This window comes from Oryzias latipes, chromosome 23, assembly GCF_053564925.1.
Source record: "Oryzias latipes strain Hd-rR chromosome 23, Olatipes_Hd-rR_3.1".
NCBI classification, from domain to species: domain Eukaryota; kingdom Metazoa; phylum Chordata; class Actinopteri; order Beloniformes; family Adrianichthyidae; genus Oryzias; species Oryzias latipes.
This window is the reverse complement of record NC_136259.1, coordinates 9,953,579-9,979,186: the sequence shown is the minus strand read 5'-3', so window position 1 is coordinate 9,979,186 and position 25,608 is coordinate 9,953,579. Positions and strand designations below refer to the sequence as shown.

The 25,608-nt window shown below is 38.8% G+C and overlaps 1 protein-coding gene across 1 annotated transcript in view; it reads left to right on the top strand.

Moving 5' to 3' along the window:
• chst11 (carbohydrate (chondroitin 4) sulfotransferase 11) overlaps window positions 1-17,923 on the top strand; it is a 74,602-nt gene extending 56,679 nt beyond the window's left edge. The window contains exons 3-4 of the mRNA XM_023952367.2: window positions 14,136-14,365; window positions 14,647-17,923. Coding sequence (XP_023808135.2) covers window positions 14,136-14,365; window positions 14,647-15,271 — 855 coding nt within the window. The 3' untranslated portion in view covers window positions 15,272-17,923. The remainder of the gene's footprint in view (window positions 1-14,135; window positions 14,366-14,646) is intronic.
• Window positions 17,924-25,608: the final 7,685 nt, after the last annotated feature.

Sequence of the window (25,608 nt, the reverse complement as noted above, 5' to 3'; positions counted from 1 at the left end):
AGGATAGTGAATTAAGACTCGGACGCAACGGTTCTTGCCAGGATAGTATAGGGTGGTGATTCAGTGCTTGCTATTTATTAGTAATTGATGCACTTTAGTTCTACTATCGTGAAATGTATGGCAGAGTATGGAACGGCCTGAAACTTGCGAATCGGCGCTCCCGCCTTTGAGAAAGAGTCGTGTGTGTGTGTGTGAGGAGGAGAAGGGGAGGGGTAGTGGGCGCAGGTTGCGAGGTAAAACGGCGCACGGAGACCATTGCGCAACACCTGGATCATCGGGTGGCCTAAATTACTTAGCTCACTCTAATGCCATTATTCACTAACTATGCGAACATTTTTAATACTTGTCTGTATTTTTTCCATATCCATTTATTTTTACGGTTTAGTTGGTTATAGTAACGTATAAATAGAGACAGCAGGTAATGCAGGCTGGAAAACAGCTGCACTTTTTCAGACCATAAATAAACAATAGATCATTTGTTTATGAAAGTATTGAGGATTTTGGAGGATTTTTAATATTGGTGTTGCACAAAATTAGGAAAATGCCAAATATTTTTGGAGTAGTCCCAGTGATGAGTTCTGTAATTTAGTTTTTAATGCTAGGAGGTTTTTAATAAACCGGTCCTGTGGCGCCCTTCATACTACTTAGTGCCCATGAAATAGTCCTCAATCTCAAAAAGGTTGGTGACCCCTGATCTAAATAGTCCGTTTTAATGCTGAACGAGTATCAAAGAGAAAGGCCACCAACAGTAAAAACGGATTTCAACTCAGTCGACTTTTTTACATATTTAGGCATAGAAAAATGTTCCAAACATAGCACTAATAGTCCAAAATAATTTTGATTCTATAACTAAAGAAATAAATGACAGTATTAATAGATGGATACAGCTTTCAATGTCACTGATTGATCAAATTAATGTCTACAACATAAACATTTTACCAAAACTACTGTATGTTTTCCAAAATATCCCTTTTTTTATTTGGAAAAATAAAAAAATCTAGGATACGGTTATCGATTCTTTATTTACCTTACAGTGAGAGAGGACTAAAATGCCCCAATATAATGTGGTATTACTGGGCTGCACAGCTTGGGTCAGTAAGATACTTTTTTATAAAAATAAAAAAAAGATGCAACCACAATGGACAAAGATGGAAAGTAAAACTTTAATCCCACCCTTAACTCTTTACATATTTTCACACTTAGAAGCTAATCTGAACAAGAAAACTAATAATCCAAGGGTTAAAAACACGATCAAGATTTGGCATAGTGTAAATAAAGCCATGAAAGAACAAAATACATTTCCACAGCTAAGTCTCATTTGGGTAAACCAGCATTTTAAAGCAGTCAAAGCAGATGCAGTGTTCAAACAATGGGAATGAATGGTTTGGAAAAAATTCTAGATTTGTATCAAGGTGTATCCTCAGACATGATGTCACTTGAAAGGCTACAATCAAAATATCATATTAATAGTAAACATTTTTACCTACAATTAAGAAACTTTATTAGAACAGAACAAATAACCCTTTTAAAACCACACCAATCTCAATTCAATTCAATTCAATTTTATTTGTATAGCCCAAAATCACAACAACAGTCGTCTCGATGGGCTTCGAAGTAAAACATGAACTTAAAAGGATCACGAATACAAAGAGTTCAATAGGAAAATACTAAAATGAACTAACAAACTGACTATGCTATACGGGCATCCCTGCCCTTAGACCCCCCTTCGCGGTAAGGGGGTAAACTAGAAGAATTGGTTATCAAAGACAGCAGGATAGTAGCTATTTAAAAATTTTATAATTTATTACTTACAAACTCAAAAGAAAAGCAAACATGAAAATCGATGCATGGAGAAAAGAACTAGGAACAGATATGTCAGTAGAAGAATGGCAAGTAGCCTGCATAAGGGCACAAAAGCAAACAATTAACTCGAGATTGAGGCTATTACTGCATAAGTGGTTAATGCAAGTTTACATTACGCCTGTTAAATTAAATAAATAAAATGCCAATAGTCCAAATACGTGCTCAAAATGCAATGAGGAAAAAGACACACTTTTTATATATATATGGGACTGTAGAATAACAAAACAGTTTTGGTCTGTAATTTGAAGATTTTGCTGTGAACAGACAACATGCGGTCAAAGGAGCTCTCCTTGCAGGTGAAAGGAGCCATCATTAAGCTGAGAAAACAGAAAAAACCATGTGAGAAATTGCTACAGTATTAGGAGTGGTAGAATCAACAGTGTGGTACATCCTGAGAAAGAAAGAAAGCACTGGTGAACTCAGCAACTCAAAAAGACCTGGACGTCCACGGAAGACAACAGTGGTGGATGATGGCAGAATCATTTCCATGGTGAAGAGGAACCCGTTCACAACAGCCAACCAAGTGAACACTCTCCAGGAGGTAGGCGTATCAATTTCCAAGTCTACTATATAAAGAAGACTGCAAGAAAGTAGATACAGAGGGTACACTGCAAGATGAAAGCCACTCATAAGCCTCAAGAATAAGAAGGCTAGATTGGACTTTGGTAAAAAGCATCTAAAAAAAGCCAGCACAGTTCTGGAAACAGTTCTGGACATTCTTTGGACAGATGAAACCAAAATCAACCTCTACCAGAATGATGGCAAGATTAAAGTATGGAGAAGCTCATGACCCAAAGCACACTACATCATCAGTAAAACACTGTGGAGGCAGTGTGATGGCCTGGGCGTGCATGGCTGCTAGTGGCACTGGGACACTAGTGTTTATTGATGACGTGACACAGGACAGAAGCAGCCTAATGATGAATTTTGAAGTGTTCAGAGACATACTGTCTGCGCAGATCCAGGTGAATGCAGCCAAACTAATCGGGCGGCATTTCATAATACAGATGGACAACGACCCAAAACATACAGCCAAAGCAACTCAAGAGTTTATCAAAGCAAAGAAGTGGAATATTCTTGAATGACCAAGTCAGTCACCTGATCTTAACCCAATTGAGCATTAATTTCACTTGTTGAAGACTAAACTTCAGACAGAAAGGCCCACAAACAAATAGCAACTGAAAACCGCTGCAGTAAAGGCCTGGCAGAGCATTCAGAAGGAGAAAACCCAGCATCTGGTGATGTCCATGAGTTCAACACTTTGATTTTTGAATTTTGATTTGAAATGGTTTATTTCAAGCAATCAAATAAGAATACGGTAATACACAAAAACAATGCAATGGGTTATACATTCATACAATGACCTATCAAACTGAGGATGATTAGACATATGAATAAATATTGCTTAAAAGGGAGTGGAAGGAAGCGAATTTATATAATCCCACCACGTTGTACCGTAACCATTTTATTACATGATTTATCATCATTCAGTTCCTAGCTTTTATCAGACAGAATTAAGAATCGTTAGGCATCAGTAAAGCACATGACAAAGATGAATTACTTAATTATTATATAAAAATAACTATTTTAGAAATCAACGTGGCAAATGCAGATCAGTTATTCAAAATATATGCAGATCATGTGACTTATAAAAGTCATTTATATGATTAAAAAATAATACTATATCAGTAAAATAGACAAAACACTGTTTCAAAAATCTTAATAGCAATAAATGCTCAAGTATCAAAGTTAAAATATGTGCAAAATTACATTTGGAAAAATCATGAATCAATTTTTCAATTTTTGGAGCAAGTGAAGTAATATCATTAAAAATCAATCAATTTAACCATTTTCAATAATTGATTAAGCATTTTTACTTATTTAATATTATTATTTTTTATAATAAGGTAATGCTGTGAAATAAAATAAGATAAAAAAAAAAGGTTCCATATTCTGTCGAATGACCAAGGTTTGTAGTACGTCTTCTGCTGATTAACAGCCGTTCTTCTGGGTTTCAACAGAGTTTATAGTTCTCTTCGATGTTATGTCTAGATTAAGGTCCTTTTCCTTCTTCAGCTGATATCAGCGGCGCTGAAAGTTGAGATCAAGTTGTCTGCAGGTCAGAACTTTGCTTTTGGAGAAAGTGATGAATCCAGGGATCATATTTCTTGAAATTATTTGACTCTTTGATTTATTACTATAAATTATATATATATATATATATATATATATATATATATATTAGGCCTGCACAATATACAAATTTATCGTTATCGCAATATCCAGCTCTGCAATATGCATATCGCAAAAGACGGCGAATATCGCAATAAATCGCAAACCCAAAATGTGTTAAAACAATCTTCTAGCAGCTTGAAGCATTTAACACATCAAATAAATCCCTTTATGCTTTGACCAATCAGATGGACGCCTTCCCATTGTTGACCAATCAGATGGAGGCCTATTATGTTAACCCTGGTCCTGAGGAGCCTCAACCCTGCCTGTTTTCCAGCTCTCCTTAACCAGCTTGCTGTTGATTGGCTGACTCAAGTGATTTCACATCCTGATTGACTGAACACACCTGATTTTGGTTATGATTATCGAGCAGTCTAGGGAGAATTGGAAAACAGACGGGGTTGAGGCTCTTGAGGACCAGGGTTAGCCACCCTGACGTTTGTCCCCCATGTCGATGAGGGTCATTTGGAGTATAATTTTTAAACTGTTGCAATGAAATGGGAATGATGTTTTTGTTTATTTTTCTATTTGTTTATTTACCGCAAATTTATCGTTATCGCAATATTGATCACTAATATCGCATATCGCAAGTTTTCCTCATATCGTGCAGCCCTAATATATATATATATATATATATATATATATATATATATGTCATATATATATATATATATATGTCATATATGTCAGTCAAACAACCACAGCATACTTTTTCCCCCCAACAATACAGTTAAAAACAAAATGAAGAAGCAAAAATCATATATATATATATATATATATATATATATATATATATATATATAAAATATAAAAAGTATGCTGTGGTTGTTTGACTGAATGAGAGTCAGGTGTGTGGCATCCAGGAAGTGCACGCTGGGTGTGCTGGGAGATGAAGTGCTCTCAGGACACTGGAGTTCTGACTTCTGACACTTAAAAAGACTTTTTTTTTACCTTGCCTTTGCAGACATTGAACGAAAGTAGCAGGTTTACTTGTAGGCCTTCAGGACCTTTGTTTTTCTGCAAACTGGTCCGTTGTTCTGCTGCCTTAGGACTAAATGGGATCATTTCAGAGCTGAAAGCGTCTCCCTGTCCTGCAAATTTGTTCTCCCGACATGGTTTTACCAGCTGGAGGTTTTCTGTGATCTGCCTTCTTTCAGTTTGTGTGCTTTCGCTGTTATCCTCGTGAACCCTGGCTCCTCACTTGAACCCTGGCACATCAGACTGATTACGCAGAATCCCGACAGCTTAGAGCGGCACACTCGTGGAATGAACGTTGCACCTCTCGCCCACAGCAAAGATGCCAGAAAAGCTGCTTCTTCACCGTTAAAGCAGCAGAGCAGGACTGAAATGTGGGTGTGAAGTTTTACTTGTTTGCACAGTAAACTGGATCAAAGGATTTGAATGAGGAGGTGTTTTCAGAGCAGAAAGGCAACGAAAAGGAAGAGATGAGTGGATTTGGGGGAGGTGAGTGAGCTGCTGTGCTCTCATATGGAGGAGAAATTTGTTATAATAAGGTTTCTGATTTACAGTCAATTAATAACTGGAGGTCTTAAAATAATGAATCACATTTAAAAAGGTTCACATGCTACATAAGAAAACATATGACACAAGTGTGGGGGAACACAGATGACCGCATATGACCTAATGGGATTTAGGAATGTAAAGGGGCAGGGATTTTAAGATTGAGGCTGTTTTGGACAGTTTTTTTGTGTGTGAGCACTAAGGGGAGTTCAGATAGAGCGACCGAAAAAGCATATGTGTCATAGCAAAACTTGTGAGGTCTGAGCAAAGATTGTAAATGAAAGACAGATTAAAAAAAAGTTCTAAAAATGAATGTACGCCTATATCGTCATTTCTCAAGAGAGTGCAACACAAGTTGTAAGTGTGTGAGAATAAAAAATAAAAGTGAGAAAAAAAATAAGTCATTGGGTTCTTCCAGCAGAGTGACTGTAGCGGTTCAGTCTGGGCATGCCCGGCAAAACCTTCACTGACTGAGTTTGGCAACATTTGCTTCTCTGAGATTACACGGCTGAGATGTGACAAAACCTTTTATGGGAGTCTGACTTTATTTACCTATTTATCAGCATTTCAACTGTAGTCTGGGGGTGTTGTTTTTTTTCTAAAAAAAGATAATTAAATCTATATGTTATTGGAAATGTGTCTTGCTAAGTTCACTTTAACAACATTTTATCTTCTACTTAACTTGAGAGGTTTTACCAATTTTGATAATCCAGCCCTTCAGAGGACAGAGTCATTATCAGGTTTTTAGACTTGTTTCTACTTCTCTGTCTTCTTTTCGATGTTTCCTTTTTGTCTTGATCGACTTTGCTTTTGCCAGAGTAAATTACTTGACATGAAAAGGGGCTCATGAGACTCTGATGGTTCTGTGGGAAAGTCTGGACTCGTCATTATCTTGTCTGTACTTCTATAATTATTCCATAACTTTTCTCATTGGGTTGTGGACACACACAAACTAACTTCACATGATCACATAAACAGACATTAAAATGGACTCCCACAGAGTCACATCACTAGCTGTGGTCACATGTGCATAATGTTTGTGTCACGGTTTTAGTTTCTTTGCTTTTGTGTTCTGGTTCTCTTTTGTTTCTGTCATGTATTGAGTTCAGTTTCCTGTTTTATTTTAAAAGGTTTCCTGTTCTGTTGTTGTTTCAAGTTTTGCTTTTGGTCCCCATCTGTCTTGATTGTTTCCACACGTGTCTTTGTCTGTATGTATTTAAGTCCTATCTTTTCCCTTTCTCCTGTCCGGCTCCATATTATGCTCTTCCCCTGTTTTGAGTGTTTTGAGTTTTTGTAGTTTGGCTTGCCTGCTTTAGCAGTGGTTTTTGGTTTTTAGTTTAGTTCGATTTATTAAAGCTCCTGTTCCCCTGGAACCTCCTGCCTCCTCCTCTCTGCACCTGGGTACTCCCCCAACTGGACCAGACTGGTAACATAAATTGATATTATTGTTTACACAGTTTCTCAGGACTGTGTGGAGCAGCATTTCTGCGTTCAAAAGCCGACTCTGCCTGCTCACACACCATCCTAAAGCCGCTCCTTTGCTCGGAGACACGGTTCTCCCGAGAGCCGGCCGGTCCTGTTCACGCTCCAAAGCCCCTTTTGGAGCGCCACACCGTCTACGCATGATGTGAAAGCCAGAGCAGTAACGACCCACAATCGGAATAAACTGTTTATATGCACCACGATCGGATCAACAATCGGCATAACCCACTTATCTCAATTGGAAGGAAATTTTGATCCCAATGAGTCTGAACGGGGCAGAGGATTTTGAACTGTGTTTATATGAGCCATTTTTATATGATCAGGCGATTATGCTGATGTAGGTACCATAACCGTTCGGCCTGCAACTACCTTTTGGGCTCCTTCAGGGTCCTGGGACTAATGCTGGCGTCACATTATGTGATTGGCTTTACGTTGGTCCTATGACATGTCAGAGAGTGATTGGTGTGGACAAATTACGATACTACCCTAGAAGAAAATATTATGAAGTCTTTATTAAAAAAACAGACATAGAGCAAGATTATCTTCTAAACCTGCTTTTATTATTGTTATGATTATTATTTAATGCATGTTCACTTATAGGTTTTTCAATCCGTGCGGGCAAGTGCTTTATTATTGGCAGACCGGTACCGGAAGAACAACATTTAGCCGTGCTATTACAACATTTTCAGCCATGACTACACTTAAACTGGAATGACAAGCAGATTGTGGCAAAATATCTTTATAAAATTACAAAGAATATTGTCGGATGCTATTTATGAGGGAAAATAACTTTAGGTTACAAAAGAGAAGGTGAAATGAAAATATGTAGAGCCCGAGCAGATGTCGACGCTATGTAGTTTGTCCAAGTAGGGTTACCGTACGTAGTGTGACGTCACCCTCAGTCAAAAGGACCCCAAACGGTAGTTGCACGTCGAACGGTTATGGTACCTACACCGATTATGTTTGTCCTTGTAGTCGCAGCTAGTAAGGAATGGATTATCTGATGGATGTATCTAGAACCATTTCTAATCTGGGACTGACTCTATAAAGTCTTTCAGGTCAACCAAAAAGAAACTTTCCAGTAACAATGTCTTCAGTTAGTGGTACTTTCATGTACATGCTGACATGTCCCACAAAAAATGTAGAAGCAACTGGCCACATTTTCATGTTACACATTTTCCCAAAGTAGAAGAAAAAAAGTTAAAATAAAAAGTCATCATTCAAAGTTTTAGGCTAGTAATCATTTCAATCCACTCCCTATACCAGGTCAGCCTGCAGGCGCCTAAGGCAGCTGCTGGCCTTTGGCTTTTGCTTCAGGTAAACTGCAAGAATCTTTTGTGGTTCAGTTCTTGAAGAATTCTCTTTCAGTGCTGCAGTTTCACTCAGAGAAAAACAATCTTTATAATGAGAAGCACAAAGACCAAATAAATGACTGAAGCACGGAGAAGTCCCTCTGTGGGGTCTGTGTCTGTGTCCATGTACTGCTGCCACATTCCTGGGTAAAGATGGGATAAAACCGTATACTGTGGTGTCAATGTACAAATGATGAACAACCAACTACAACCAAATTTCCCTTCAGAGATTAATAAAGTTGATCTTGAATCTTGAATGAAACAAAAGACTGTTATACTCGCCCTTAGCTTTTTAAAAGCGTGTTATCCACTAACAAATACAAATGGTGACGATACACATAAGATAATACATGGAAGCATCCCCACGTTGTTTTGCTGCAGTCCCAGTTCTTCATTGTGCAAGTTTATGCTTTAGCTTTAAGAGAGAACTAAACATCCACGCTGAATACACAATCTCTGCAGCTAGCATTGCTCTCACACATTTAACCAGCAAATGTGTGAGCTGGAAAAAGCAGCAAACTGCAGGCTCAGAGGCTACAACCTCGGCCCAGAGCTGACAGAGGCTTTTGTGCTGAGATTAGGTTTAAATGTTGCCATAAGGATTTTCTGTCCTGCTCCTCTATTAAGGAATTTATTCCCAGCTGTAATGACGTTTTCTAGAGAGAATGGCTCCTTCACATCTAAATCAATAGATACCATCTCTGAATTCTGCAGCTCAGAGTAATTCATCACAAAAGGCAGTGTGCAGAGGAATCTGCGGAGCTGAAGGTTCAAGGTCTCCGCGGGCCTTTGACTAATTTGAAGACATCAGAACAATTTGATAATTGATCAGAAATCCACCTTTTGCCTTCACAGCTGTTGTTTTATGACCTCTGCTGAATTTTATGTGATGCCAGATGATGTGCAGAAGAGAAACTGTGCAGCCCAAACAGTTTTCTGCTCCTCTGGGAACAGCTTGACATGGCTTCATATCACTGACCTCCATCACATTAGGGATCTTTTTTCCTATTCATCCTGTCATCAAAGAGATCCAAAGGGCTGATGTGTGCGGCTTGATGAAAGGATAAAGTGATTTTTTTGGAAGAAGACAGATAAGCGGAACGGAAGATGACAGGATCGCTCTCTTTTTCCTTTTCTGCTGCAGGATGGAGGGCTGCATGCTTATTGCAGCATGCTTGTGAACAGTGTCTCTTTATGTCTGAACTTTAATTCAATTCAATTTTTATTATTTTATTATATTTATATAGCCCAATATTACAACAATAGTCGTCTCAATGGGCTTCATACCGGTAATTGGATAATAACTATGAAATCATAAAAAACATGAAATCATAGAATTCAATAGGTTGTGGCCGCTAGGTGGTTTAGTCTGGGCCACACATGTAGAGTCAAAATCATAAGGATTTTTAAAAAAGGAAGCACGTTTCTTGTCCATTCCTGTGGCGAGTTGTGAGAACAATGTTGGAGTGAACTGGTCACGTGACAACAGTCTGGTCACTGATGGTCCCCCATTAAAGGTCTGGAAGAGAGCAGGTGTTGCCACAAAATTCAGGCAGCAACCAGGAAAAGATTCTTGGACATTTCATTGTGTTTTGCACACTTCAATGGGAAATGTGTTGCTGCAAAGGATCTTAATCCCGATATTGATGGCCGGGTAAAATTTCAGGAGAGAAAGAGAGGTTAACTACAAATTCTTTTGCTCACAAATGTTTGCAAGTTTAATTTAGCTTATTTTTTAATGGTATGGACATTTACATTTTAGGCAGGGTGTTTCATTTTTTCTGTAGCCCCTCTTGAGTTTATTCTCGGGATTGCTTCAGTGTCAGATTTAAAATGTTCAGTCTGTATAAAATTGAATAGACCTTTTTTTTTAAGTGAAATTAATTTTATTTAAGATCCATTGGCCTCCGTGAATGAATGTGTAATAATTAATGATTAGGCTACCATGTTGGTTGAGGCATGTTTTCCAATTGAGTAAATTAACAAAAACAAAGCCGTTATTTTGCCTTTATGTTACTGGTCCGGCCCACTTGAGATCAGACGGGTTGAATGTGGCCCCCGAACCAAAATGAGTTTGACACCACTGCCTTAGAAAAAGAAGAATCCTCATGGATGTCCACATAAAAGATCATCTCCCAGGGTGAACAGGCGATGTACCAGAACTCTTAGAGAAGAATCAGTTTATCTAACCCTACAACTACATGTTGAAATAATCCAGCAGATGGGGCGGCCATGGTGCAGCGGTAAATCTGATCGGAATATTGCAGGTTCAATTCCCGCCCTGCCCGTCCATGTCTCGAAGTGTCCTTGGGCAAGACACTGAACCCCACCTTGCCTCTTGTGGAAGGTTGGCTTCATCCAGATGGAGTTGGTGGACGGCTCGGGGCGTGAGACAAGCCAGAGGCGAGGTCCACGGCCAAGTACATTAGCACGGATGAGCCAATTGGAATCTGGAATCATTCCCACTCCCCTCAAGACAACACATGAATCCCACTGCAATAAACAGAGGAATGGAGAACTAAATTATAAATAAATGATGAAGAATTGAGAAGAGAAGAAGTAGATGAGAATAGAGGACAGAACCCTGGTGCACCATACTTTCCCCAGCTTCTTACTTCTAGCAGCCTTCTAACAACTAATTGTTATTGTTATTATTTTAAATTCTAACATGTTAATAGTATATTAAATATTATCTGATTACTAGGTAGCCTGGCAATAAGCCTGTCCAAAGAGGAATGTTTTAAACCTATCTTTGAATGTAGAAACTGTGTCTGCCTGGGAGCTCATTCCATAAAACAGGGGTTTGGTGGCTAAAGGCTCTTCCTCCAACCATACTTTTACAAATTCTGGGAACCACAAGCAGTCCTGCATTTTGTGAGCCAAGTGTTCTGTTTGGGTGGTAAGGCACTATGAGATCTTTAATATAGGATGGGGTCATACTGTTTAAGGCCTTATAGGTTAGCAGGAGGATTTTGAACTTAATTCTAGAATCAACTGGGAGCCAGTAAAGTAAAGCTAACACGGAAGTAATGTGTTCTCTTCTGCTAGTTCCTGCTAGCAATCTTGCTGCTGCATTTTGAACAAGCTGAAGAATTTTTAAGGAACTTTTAAGGTACGCCGCTAAAAAAGAGTTACTACAGTAATCCAGCATATACATAACAAATGCATAGATGAATTTTTCTGCATCACTTTTAGATCATATATATTTGATTTTATCTATGTTGCCCAGGTGAAAAAATGCAGTCTTACAAGCCTGTGATATTTGAGCCTTAAATGATAAATCCTGGTCAAATAAAACCCCTAAGTTTAAGGATGTCTCTGACATGAAGAGACATTTTCAACATCCAACATCTGCTGTTGTTTCTGTGATTTTGCTCTGTTGTTGACTGACATTTTGATGTTCAAATGGATGAAGAGTTAAGGTTTTTTTCAGTCAGCACTGCACATATCAAGAATAGCTGAATATTTTTTTTACATCAGTCCTTCATTTAAAAAAACATGATGAGTTTTTTTTTTTGTTGGAAAAAGCTGTCCCAAACCCCCAAAAGGTTGTTTTGTTTTTGGTAAAGAGTCATGGATATTGTTGGTTGCTGGTGCTCTGGATTTATTTATCATTTACATATATGATTATAAAAACAAACTTTGAATAGAAGCAAAAAAATGCTTATTTTAGAAACATTACAAAATAATAAATAAACACTATTCTTTGACATAAAAATCAACACAACTGCAAATCACTTTAAAACACATCCATAAGTAAATTTTATTGCACATGGTAACTTCTCAGAAAAGAATTTTGTCAGATTTCCTGTCAAGATCCTGGTTTCTCACATCGTTCACATGCAGATTAACAGATGTGGAGCTCGCCGCAACGCTCCTTATTTATGAATGCATTGGATGGAAGTGTCCAACAGCTGTTATTAATTTGTTTGTCACATCCTTCTTGTTGCAAACTGTGTGCTTGATCATTTTCACACTCGGAGCCCAACTTCAAAGTGAGCCATAAATTAACCTATCATTTTATTTAGGCTGTTTCAGTCAGCAGCTCAAACCATCCCCCACCCCCTGGCTGGGGCTATGCTTGAAGTTGAGAGAGATTACAATCTATCGCTCTTGGTACGATCAATGCAAATACTTAAAGAACTGGGGTAACTGTCCTGGTGGGCAGAGTGGACTCCAGAAGAAATGTTTGTTTTGCCTTTGACCTCCAGGCGGTGTCACACCTAATTGCTCTGCAATTCCCATATGTGGTTTAGCTTCATTTTTATGGCAGATCCCCTCCCTGAGCCAACTGTCTGCATTTAGCCAAACCTGGGACCAGCACAAAGAACAATGGAACTTACAGCACTTCGTAGTCCTGGTCAAATTTCAATTAACCCTTGAGCTATCTTAGATGACCCCACCCTTGCATTGACGTGTTCTCCCTACCATGACAAAGGTGAATAAAGGTGGAAAGATTTCATGTAATCCATGAACACCAGTGAAGATCACAAATCATTGAAGAAAAAAGGTTCCACGTACTGTCTAGTGGGTCTAGATGACCCAACTCCTAGTGTTAAAGTGCCTAGGATAGCACAAGGGGTTACAGGGCTACCAATTGACCGACCGACTGACCGTCGTCCCTCCGTCAGAGCCTCAAGAAGTGAATAGTAAAAGATAAAAATGAGATGAAGAGGAGAGTACAACAATGAAAAAAACAAATATATCTTGCCTCTTAATCAGTTCCTTAAATTGCCTTGAACTCCATACATATTTTGGATAAACCTCAAAAATGGTTTTAATCAAAGAAAACTGTCAGAAATGTCCTGAATTCGGTTTGAAAAAAAACCTTTCCTGTTTCATTTATATCTGACAGCTGAGTTTTTAACAATTATCTTCTGAATATGTGTTGGAAACGGTAAATGGTGTATAGTTCTGTAGATTTACAGTCATATTGTACGTATGGAAGTACTCCACAGGGGTAGAGCCAATCATAGTCAAGTTTGGGATCCTTATGCTCCTTATGGAAGATTAAAACATGGATTTATGGAATGATTGTATACCTTAATTGCCTTTGTTTGCTTGAATTCTCATATTGGATAATTTAAGCAATTTAATTCTTCACCTGAATCGGTTCCTACCCTTTCATAGTAATTTTTAGAAATTAAATTTATTTTTTTAATTTTACAAACTGCAAACAAGCAAAATGTCCATGAGATGAAAACATGTTCTGGCTCTTGATGGTACGTTCAATCCAGTTATGTCTAGAGATGTTCCCTGCATGGCGTTCATGATGCACCTTTTCGTCTTACTTCTGGCAGCAGAATATTTATTGCAACAACAAAATCTGACTTGTTGGGTTCTTCTGTTATCAGAAAATGTTGTGTTTTTTTACATACCTGACATGTTTTGACGGACATCTTCCGTCTTCGTCAGAGTCGTCATCAGATGGTAGTAATGTGAGGTATATAAAAACAGATAATTTTTGCTGATGCAACAAAGTTCACATCACTACCATCTGATGACGACTCTGACATAGATGGAAGACGTCCGTCAAAACATGTCAGGTATGTGAAAAAACACAACCGTGTCTGATAACAGAAGAACCTAAGAAGCTAGTTAACAATACAGACACTATGAACTTTATTGAACTATTACAGTAACATCTTTTCTCCTCTCCCTCATTGGTTGTTTTTCCTAATTTAGTCGGATTTGTCCGGAGCTGCTGCTTTGCACCAGGCCAGGAGGGATCAAGTTGTCGATGCTTGCAGAATCTACAGCGCATCTAGTCGAAAGCGGAGAGTGCTGACACCTGGAGACCTTAAACACCTGGTGGTGGATGAGGACCACGAGCTCATTTACTGCTATGTTCCCAAGGTGGCCTGTACCAACTGGAAACGTGTCATGATGGTGCTCACAGGCAGGGGCAAATACACGTGAGTGTATTGCTCTGCAGTCTTTTCAGAAGAGATTGAGAGCTAAAGATGTTTTAGGATGAAAACATTTATGGAAGAACGTTTAAAATGAAGAAAATACTTCAGACATACAGATGCTCTAAAAGACGTTTAAATGGGTTTGAGATTGTTCACGTCTTCTGAAGATGAGGATCAGTTTCGGCAGAATTGCTGAACTGTGATTTACTGTCCTGTGTTTTTTTTACATAACTGTCTATGATTTGTACATCTTCATAACATGTTCTTGTAACTGTACTCAACAGAGACCCAATGAAAATCCCTTCCAATGAAGCTCATATTCCTTCCAACCTGAAGACGCTAAACCAGTACAGCATTCCTGAGATCAACCACCGCCTCAAGAACTACCTCAAGTTCATCTTTGTTCGGGAGCCCTTCGAGAGGCTGGTCTCAGCGTACCGTAATAAGTTCACCTTGAAGTACAACTCTTCTTTCCACAAGCGCTTTGGCACCCGCATCATAAGGCGCTACCGCAAGAATGCAGCGCAGGACGCCTTGGTCAATGGGGATGATGTCAAGTTTAAAGAATTTATTGAGTACCTAGTAGATCCAGCCACCCAGAAGGATGGTCCACTGAACGAGCACTGGCAGACGGTTTACCAGCTTTGCCACCCATGTCACATCCATTATGACATGGTGGGAAAGTATGAAACTCTAGAGGAAGATTCCAACTACTTGTTACAGCTGGTGGGCGTCGGTGACTTCCTGCACTTCCCAAGCTATGCCAAATCCACTCGCACCACTGATATCATGACTGCTCAGTTCTTCAGCAACATCAGCAGTCAAAAGCAGATTCAAGTCTACCAGCTGTACAAGCTGGACTTCCTCATGTTTAACTACTCCATACCCAGCTATCTACGGCTGGACTAACAGATAACAGAGCTGGAACTCTGAGCGTCTGCTGTACTCTAATTTCAGGCAGCAAAAATGACTTAAAAAGCTGTCACTGCTTCTTGTTGGTGTGAGTCTGAAAATAATTCATAGGCGGTACTGAGTGACTGACGCAATGGAGGCTTGTGGAAGGCTTCAGTCAGCAGAAGCAGAAAGCACTGATCAAAGGGGAATGTGGCTGAAAGGACCAAACGCATGCAAATACTGAAATGTGTGGGTGAAGCAGGTCTTCCAGGTGTTTGAAAGGGGAGCTTATCCTCAGGAGACGAACTCACAGAGGTGCTCTTCTGAGGATGTCTCCTACAAACTGCTGACAAATACAGCTGGTTCACATTCTGCATATCAAGCAGCAGCAGCATCACACGCACCCTGACCCCCAAGCATCCTGGAGGCTCAGCGCATCTTCTTTCCCCTGATCAATAGAAAAACGCAGCCACATTGTGAAGCAGTTTGTGTCAACTCCCATTAGATTCATTTAACAGGGCCATCGCCTCCTCTGTTTAAAGGATTCCTTCAATTTATAGCTGCTGATTTTACTCTCCAGCGATTGTACAATTGTAACTTAAAGAACTTAAGCCAGTTGTTTAAGGATTGCTCCCATTCCCTGGCTTTTATATGATAGGAACTCCTGTTTTACACCTTTAGGGTTTAGTGAAATCAGCGAATCCTTCTGTAGCGAGAGGAAGCTGAGCATGTCAGCAGAGAGACAGCTGTGGAGATTTTAAAAGGTTAACAGACAACAGGTGGAAACAAGAAGGCACCCTTATTACCAAATTCAAACATCTTTACGCAATTTAGGTCCTTTCCCTTCAAGCCTTTTTTTCTATGTTAAGTTTTTATGACACATTGCTGCGAGCAGCAATAAAAAAAAGGTTATTTAATTTGCTTTATGTGTTAGAAGAAATAGAAATGGGATTTTTAGTTGATGAACATGTTTGTAAAGTGACGCCCACATTATTTCAAATGGTTTATAGCGGATTTCCTAGCTTGGCTTTGTCCTTCTATGTCTGAGTTTCCAGAGACTTGCTTCTTATTCTTATTCTTTTTCTTCATTAATAGATGCCAAACAGTAGGTGCCAAATTTGCTGAAAGGCCGAAAGTCAGTGCTCTGTGTGCACTACTGCCATTTAGTAAATCAATCAAAAGACATGTGTTCCCACAATCCCACAGTATGAACAAGTACATAAACACATCAAATTGCTAAAAGTAATCTGATTTCATGATGCCAGAGTCATGGGTAAAAAAACACACCTGCCCACTAAGTCTGCTAAAAGGTTATGGATCTAGTTCAGGGGTCGGCAACCTGCGGCTCCGGAGCTCTTTCATCCCTGTGCTCACTGTGGTTTTGTAAAATAACTACTATGTTCTTAGATTGTCGTGGTGCCTTAACACCGCAGAGATGTGCGAGCGGACAGAAGGAGGAGAGGAACATGAGAGGCCGCCTCTGTGAATGCGGACTAGAGTCTGTTATAGGAAGAAAAGTTCTTCTAAAAAGACAGTCAGTGGCAATCTTGTAGGGCACATGAGCCTTCAAAAAAAATTGCCAGGTTTTTTATTTTGTCCCCGCAGTTTTCCTTGACTAAAACTACTCATTTCTGTGTAAAATTAATAAAATGCCCAACCTCAGAAAAACAGAAAAATATCTCCTTTAGTTTCCATTGATGTTCATTCATGAAGCCAACAGAAATGACCGGAAATAATTAATTCATAATTCATGTCAGGGTTGAAGGAAAAACAACAGGAAAAAAAAGGGTAATTTTTACCAGAAGCCAGCCAGCCTTAAAAAGGAAAACACAAACTGATGTGTTAAGTGTGAACTAACTACACACTATATCCTAATTATGTATTCAGCTGTACAAGTATGTTTTACTTATGTTTAATAATAAAGTAATAATATATTATATTTTGCTTCGCCCAGAGCATCAAACTAGCCAGGACCGCCTCTGAAGAGAGCACATGTTGAATGAGGTTGAATGAAAAGTGAATAACGAGTGAAAATTTTAAAAACAAGTGAAATGATTCCATTCACTGGAAACACCAGGTTTTCCAAAGTGTTTTGTTGCTTCCTGTCTTTTCATTTCTGTGGGAAACTGATCCAAATGGCTCTTTGAGTGGTAAAGCTTGCCGACCCCTGCTCTAGTTTCTTTAATTTTTTTTCAAAAGACAAATGAGTTACAACCCAAGGAGTGTTCCATCACTACAACACAATTCACCTGTCGTGACCTTGCACTTTTACTGATTCTTTGTGTGCAATTTTGTATGTTTTCTTTTAACAGCAAACTATCCTATGCGTCCCTATTGGTCATCGACAATTGCCAGTCAATGTCCTTCCAAACAGGGTCTCCTTTAGAGGACAGAGAGCGTTAAGTTCATTATATAATCCTGGATTTGTTTTTCTGTGAAGGTTTGAATTTTGAGAGTTTAAACAAGAGAGAAAAGTGTGAAAATGTTCATATCTGTCTGAGAAAAGTGAATTCATGTGTAGTGAGGAGTTTTACAGCCTTATGACATCTAGAATCACTGTAAAGAATCAATGATGATTAAGGTTTTTCCTATACTGTATTCTTGGCACACACAGATTAGGGCATGAAGGGAAATTAAACAGCCATTCAATGTGATATGACTACTTTACAGATGTGTTTATTGTGGGTTATTTTAAGAACATAACGAGGGACCACTGTAGTACCATTTTTGTTTTATTGATCCAAACTTTGCCAAACACTGAGAATGTGACTTGACCTGTAATTCTCCTGAAACATGTCACGGGGAAGTAGCCATACTTCCCTTAGACTTCTGGCTTCAATAGAAAAGAGAAACGAGCAGCTTAACCTGCTGCTGCAGTCCTTGTTCACCACAAACACAACAGCAGTTGTCTCAGCATGATCTTCTCCTCCTGGGCCAGGAGCACAGAGACGAGCTCATTCTTCTTTTGTGCATTAGCCTCCCTGCTGATGCTGGTGCCACGCTAGAACTGACTCAGCAGTTCCAAGAGTGTCTGGTGCTTAAACTGCCTATTTAGTGTAGAAAAGGGTGAATAAATAAGACACTGGAGACCTCTTAGCTTCCAAACAACCTATAACAGTCTTCTTTTCTTCTTACCTTGTCACAAAATTAACTGCCTTTGTTTTAGCATATGCCAGTGTCAACTACCCATGCTGATACCAGAACGGAGACAATAAGATCAACGTTATTGATCCCACTGTGGGGAAACTCATTTATCAAAACAACTCCGGATCAAGCATCAAGATGCAAAGAAAGGTCAATTCAAGATGAAGAAAACATTTTTATAAAATTGTTCAACTTTTTAAGATCTGTAAATAAATACACTATACATACACAAACAAAAAAAGAAGCAGCAGGACTCCATAGCTGTAGTGCAGCCATTACCCAATATTGCATCTGTTGTTCAGTCTAACTGCGGCTGGAATGAAGGAGCTGTGGGACCACTCCTCCTTACATTGCAGGTGCATCAGTCTGCTGATGAGGGAGTTGCTCAGAGCCTTCTCTGTCGGATGTAGTGGGTGAGACATATTGTCCATGATGGATTTTGGTTTCACCTCACCTACCTCCTCCAAAGAATCCAAGAGACAAGGTAAAGATAAGATTGCAGATACAAACACAGCTGGTAATAAAAATGCCCGCAGAAAGTCAAGTGAGAACCCAGATGGTTACTGTATGCTGACTCTGCTGGGGCAGAAACTGAACAGCTTCACTTCGACAGTTTTTGTGGATAACTTAACCACGATATCCGCATGGATCTAGTTCCTTCATGTAAAAGAAGCCCTTTATGTTGGGAACAGTTGGTTCATTTGTTTTTCTCAACGATCTATGCTATCAGACTGACAATCTGCTGCCCTGATAAAAGTAGAAAACGATGTAATTAGAAACATTTGTTTTTCTCTGAATGATAATTAAGGATTTCCTTTGACTGTATTTTAAATCATGGGTTTTTTTGACTATAAGCCGGAATCACATGAAAGCACAGTAAGTGAAATAAAACAGGCACATAACCTCAAATGACTATGCTACCCAGAATGCCTAGAGGCGTCAAGAGACAGGCGATTGGGTGGACGGGATGGGAAGTTTTTGTCACGGTGTGGGGTGGCTTGAGAGCCGGTTGGACCCAGTAGCAGAGGCGGAGGCAGACGGTTCAGGGACAAGGGGGTTTAATGCAAAACAACAAACAAAAGGCGCTGCAGAGCAGGATTACAAAACAAAAACAAAAACTTACTTGGCGTGGCATGAAACATGGAGACAAGACAAGAAGCCGTGAACAACATGAGCAGAAGGTAATGGACCAGCACAGGAGGAAGGCAGAGACAAGACTTATATACAGACAGGGCAGACAAGACACAGGTGAACACGATTAGGGCAGATGGGGACCAAAGGAAGTAAAACTCAAGAAACATGACAAGACAGGAAACCTTTCAAAATAAAACAGGAAACAGACCCAAACAAGACAGAACAAGAACTAAAGCGAAAAACAAGACACAACAAACTGAAACCATGACAGTTGTTCCTTTTTTCCTCTTTTATCTGCTATAAGCAGCTATTGCAGAGAGAGAAACACCACTGAGAAAGCTTTAATCACAACAACTCCTCTTCGTTCAGCTGTAACCCTCTTACTTTTACACTTCATTATGTCAAAGCACAGTTTGTATCACTCCGCCAGACTCCTGTCTATAACACAGCACAACAAAAGTACAGAGTGACACAGTGTACAGGTAAACACTGGTGATCTGAAATTTAAAATTACCTTTTTGAGAATAATATAAAATGCATAATTTCAGTGGTGTGTTTACAATTGTTAGCTAACAAAGAAATTTGCTGGACACCAGTGATAACATTATTTTGATCTGAAGAAATCCTGATCAAACTTTAATTAGGGTTTTGCATCAATGTACGCTAAATCCAATTTGCAAAGGTGCCGACATCTATGCTTTCAAGTGGTTCTTTTTGTAGGATTTTGTGATATCACAGCCAAATTATAGTTGGCAGTATAAGTATTTTTACTGTAGCTGGAACTAACAAAGCATGTAGTGAAAGCAGGGGTCATGTTATTTGCATGGTTTGGAATCTTTGAACCAAACATCCTCCACTTTTTCATCTGAGAAGAAACTTGGTTCGTCCTCCTGGATGTTTAACACATAGAATGTCTGACGAAGTCATATTTTAAAATTTAGATCTGCAAGCTAAGCTGTTAGCCCAACAAAATAACACAAGAAGTGGATAACCAGACAATCTGAACAAATCGGAGGTCGGAAATAATAAAGAGGGGGGAAAAGCAGCTTAACAGCCCAAGCAAACTGGTTTGCGGTGGTAAACCCAACTTCAAATGATTGTGCATTCCTAGAAAAGTCTAAACTTTCCGTTTTTAGGTCGTTTTTGTGCCACTCTTTACACCTTGATTTAACCACAGCCTCTTAACATAATCTTTCCCAGGATGAGGTCATCACCAGAATGTTTTGATTTGGTTATCAAACTCAAATGTTATGTTAATGCTGTAGTGAATGCAAATGTTTCCAGCTCATTTCTGCAGTGACTCAAGCACATCAACAGCTGTCACTGTTAGTGTTACTAAATGATCATAAGCAGCATGTCTGTTTTGGTTCTCAGCAAAGATGTGAGTCACATTGTTCAACCATTTGTACAAACATCAGTATGAAAAAAGCATGTATTTCCCAATATGGTCAAGCTGCTCATGAAGCATAGAAGACATCTTAAATACTCCAACAGTCTACCATTTCTATGTTTGTTTTTCTCAATTAACAGACAGCATCAATAACAGTTGATCAAGAAATGTGCACATCATGTAATCAGTACAGATGGACAAACCCAGCAGCATCTGCATGCTCGCTCTCTGCCTGTGTACAGTCAACGACTGCAAGGGTTTGTACAGTGTGGACTCTACTGCTTTATGTTATTTATTTTGTTTTGTTTCATGAAGACGTGTTTGGATTTTATACTGAATGATTTATCAGCTGCCTCATGAACACAAAGACAAACACTACTGATCTGTCATGAGACATCAAAATGCTGCTGAGCACTTCAACACGCTGCAGCAGTCGCCAATGAGTTAGTCGCTGGTTTAAACCCCAGGCGTGCTGTCATTGTTGCCATTTATCACCAGATGACTAGCAGTTGAATGAAACCTGTTAGTCACTTTGCACAAAAATATTTGCCAAATAGTTAAATGTTTGTAAAAGTCCTCTGAGTGAGCATTTAAACAGGCAGAATGCCCATCGATACCTGTTGGCTAACCATTTGGGATATAAAGTCATCTTATTATTAATTTTATGCTGTTTAAAGTCAAGATTAATTTGATTTATGTATTTTGTCCACAGATTTAATGATCCTTAATGGTTTGATGTACCGTTAAATAAATAAAGAGATACTAGTCATGAGGTGTAAGGTACCATGCAGACTCCCCAGCTGTGGTATCAGTGTGATCTGTAACTGCTCAAAGAGCTAATTACAGCATTTGGACAAAGAAAAAAATGACATAAACATTAAAGGCGGATTAGAACATTCATTCCCTCTGCTCCTGATCCATCACGGTTTGAATAAAAAAATACCTTAGAAATGCAGTTTTAATCTTCTATTCTTCTATATACTTATGTGACTTCCATCATAAGGAAAATGCTCCAAGGGCATGTTAGAAACACCAAAAACATAATTTTCATTGTTGGTCTTTAATGAAGTAAAGAAAATTTTGGAGAAATGTAGGTCAGGTAAAAATACGGTGAACTTCCAATCAATTTAGCTATGCTTGTCCAACACCAGCAAACGGTGATTCCATTAAAACTGTCAGTAAAACAGATAGTAAATTGTTGGGATTTGTGTTTTTCTAGCTTGTGTCTCGCAGTGTCTCGCAGTGTCCACTTAAAGTATTTTAAAGATCTTTGCCATTTTTATAATTTTGTTTGTAACAAATGCAAAGAAACATAATTTGAAACTTATTCAAATACTAAGTATTTACTCAGACCTGTAAAAACTGACAGATCCATCTGCTGCCAGCAGTTTTGAAAGCAACACAGTACAACGTATTCTTCTACTCTTTAATTTTTACTTTAATGTTTAACTTTTTCAACATGAACTAATAAGAGTGTATAAACCTTATGTTCAGGTTACCTGTCTCCTCAAGCCTCTAAAACTTGCCAACTCCATCCCTGAAGAATGTGAAATCAAGAGGAAAGGGGAGGATGAAACATAAAATGGCTGTCCAGCTCTTGATTCATGTCAACAGCAATCTTTCTTTTTTTTTATTAAAGAGATTTTTAGACCTGACACACATGTCAAATCAACACTGCAAGCACTGATTACAGTTTGTAGACAAGGTTAGTAAAAGTGAAAGGAAGGGCAGATTGACGAGACAAAGGTTAAAGCAGACTGGAGGCTGAGAGCTTGACCCTTTTCACCTCATCAGCGGATCTGCCCAGGTTTTCACATTTCTGTGCTGCCCTGAGGTTGCAAATCTTTCCAGCAGCTGCACATGTTGCCAGAAGGCATCAGCGCTTTAGCCTTCTCCCTCTTGTTATGTCTGTTAACACAATAAAACAACATTCTGCCTTGAGCGTGTTAATGCTGCATCTTTGCTCTGCTTGTCAGTGGGGCAGATGGTGGTTTTGGGTTTGTGCTTTATGGAAGAACACATGTTTACACTTTGCTTTACCTGCTCTGCATCAGAGGGAACACCCAACTCAATATCATCATCAGTCTTTGATTTAGTGACAGAGAAACGCTCCTGACATTTCAAGTTATAATTCAAAAATATTTATTTCACGCATTTACTACAGACAAAATTACAGAGTATATAAAGAACAAAAATCTCACCCCCGTAAGTTATGTCATTATATTCCTCTACCCAGTACTCCCACTAACGAAGTTCAGTGCCATAGCGAATAATACATTCAGGTACAGTTGCACATGTATAGACGAAATTCTCATTTCAAAAAACACCCAAAGGCATAATACAATCTCATTTTATAAGCATGCAAATTTACCAATGCTAATGTTCTGTTTTGTATATGTTCATATTTATCAGTGATCATATTTCAGTATTTATACTTAAACTCTTTTATGTTTGGACACTGTTTCAAGCATTTACTGGTACTTTTCCACAGCTTCACTCAACATATTGAAACACAAAACCTTTTTTGTTAGTACGTGCTTTATGTGTGAGAAATTTATTTTTTCCCTGAAATAGTATTTTTCCTCTCTTTTAATAAATTACCTGTGGATATTTGTCGGTAATAATCTGTTCTCTGCCTTGAATATTATATGAGCTGTACAATACTAGATCATCAAATTTGAGTAATTTTGATTGTATGAATAACTTGTTTGTGTTTTCAAGGTAACTGACTTTGTGTATGATTCGTATTGCTCTCATTTGAAGTATTGAAAGTAAATGAAACATTGTTTTAAAGTTGTTCCCCCAGACATATACACAATAAGAGCAATATAGTAAGACCAACGATCAGTATAAAATGTGGAGTGATGTGTGGTCCAGAACCAGTTTTGCTTTATTTAACACTGAGATACTTCTGGACAATTTAGTATGTAAATACACTATCTGTGCTTTTAAGGTCAGTTTTTTAATTATAACCCCAAGAAAATTATTTTAAAAAAATCTTTCAAGTTCCACCCCATTTTTGTGCTTGTCAATGTTTATATTTTTACCATTATAGTTACCAAATAACCTTATTTTTGTTTTACTTAAATTTAGTGAAGGTTTATTAACATCAAACCAAATCTTCAATTTTTCTATCTTCCCCACCACAAAAAAACATTTGTCATCAGCAAATCAAACTAACTGTAGTGTATTAGAAACCTTTAATAAATCATTTATATACAAGATAAATTATATTGGTCCCAGAACCGACCCCTGAGGGACACCACAAAGAATGTCCAAACATTGGGAACAAGCACTTCCAACCTTTACAAATTGCTTTCTGTTGCTTGAGTAGCTTCTGATCCAGTCTAACACCATTCAACTATTTCCATAGTATTCTAGTTTCATTGTTAATATGCTGTGGTTGATTGTATCAAAAGTTTATTTTAATGACTAAATACCCCAATTACTTGTTTTTATTATCAATTGCATGTGTTATATTTTCTATTACATTCATAAGGACCAGTGACGTTGATCGATACACCTGAACTCATTTTGTACCTTCTTCCAGTATCTTATGCTTTTCGATGAAAGAGTTGGTTATGAAAAATCTTTTTCTAGTATTTTTGAGAACTGTGGTAACACAGAAACTCCTTTATAGTTTGTAAAGTGATGCTTGTTTCCGGTTTTATACCTAAGGGTTAATGGCCGACGAAGTGTGCATTATCACTTTTTAACACACGCCGTGGAAGCCTGAACCGTCCGACGCGAAGTGCGTTAAAAAGTGATAATGCACTTCGTCTGCCATTAACCAGCTTATACCATGGTCACTTACAAAAGCATAGCAAATATGAACCAATTTTTAGTCCTTAATTCTTGTTTTTTTTAATATTGTCACGCCCAGCAGGTATGTCACTTGTAGCGGGAAATACAGGAGCCAAGCAGTCATCTAATTGAGCTGTCAATCAACCGGCTGCGCTGGAGAATTGTCCGTCACCTAACCACCACACGAGTCCGAACAGTCTCAGAGGAGGGGGCAGTGAGAGAGGCTGAGAGCGCATTCTCCTTTTTGGCATAACAAGCCCTTTTATGTAGAACACACGACACATTGAAAATTGCACAGAGGTCATCAACCACTCCCCCTCCCACACTCATGGAGCAACATAAAGAAACAAAATAACAGGAAAAATAAACTAAGGTGGAACAACAAAACTGCCATATGAAAAGAAACATGGGCATACAGAAACGCTCATGCTGAGCCCTAATTAGATCAAGAGACCGCATCCCATAATTCCCTGCTGCTAACAGCCCTAAAATGCACAGGACCGCCACTATTTCACAATTTCAACATTTCTGTCAACAAATATTTGCGTCATAGTCTGCGACACACGTTTCTACCAGCAGGGCTTTTTTTTTTTTTTTACTTTTAGCGGACCGCTAGGCAGGTGGCTGATGTAAATGAACCACCGTCAGTTCCAGTGCATTGCTTGATGAAGTTGAAAGCGAATATTCTGATCTCCTGCAACACAACAAAGTCCGATGGCTGTCCAGGGGTGACGTTTTGCGTCACTTTGTCGTCTGTTTCGAACACGTGAAAACATTTCTGAAAGCAAAGACCTGAACTACCCGCAACTGGAAGATACTGAGTGGCTCGAAAAGCTGCACTTTTTGGTGGATATGACTGTGACAAGTCACCTAAACGAGC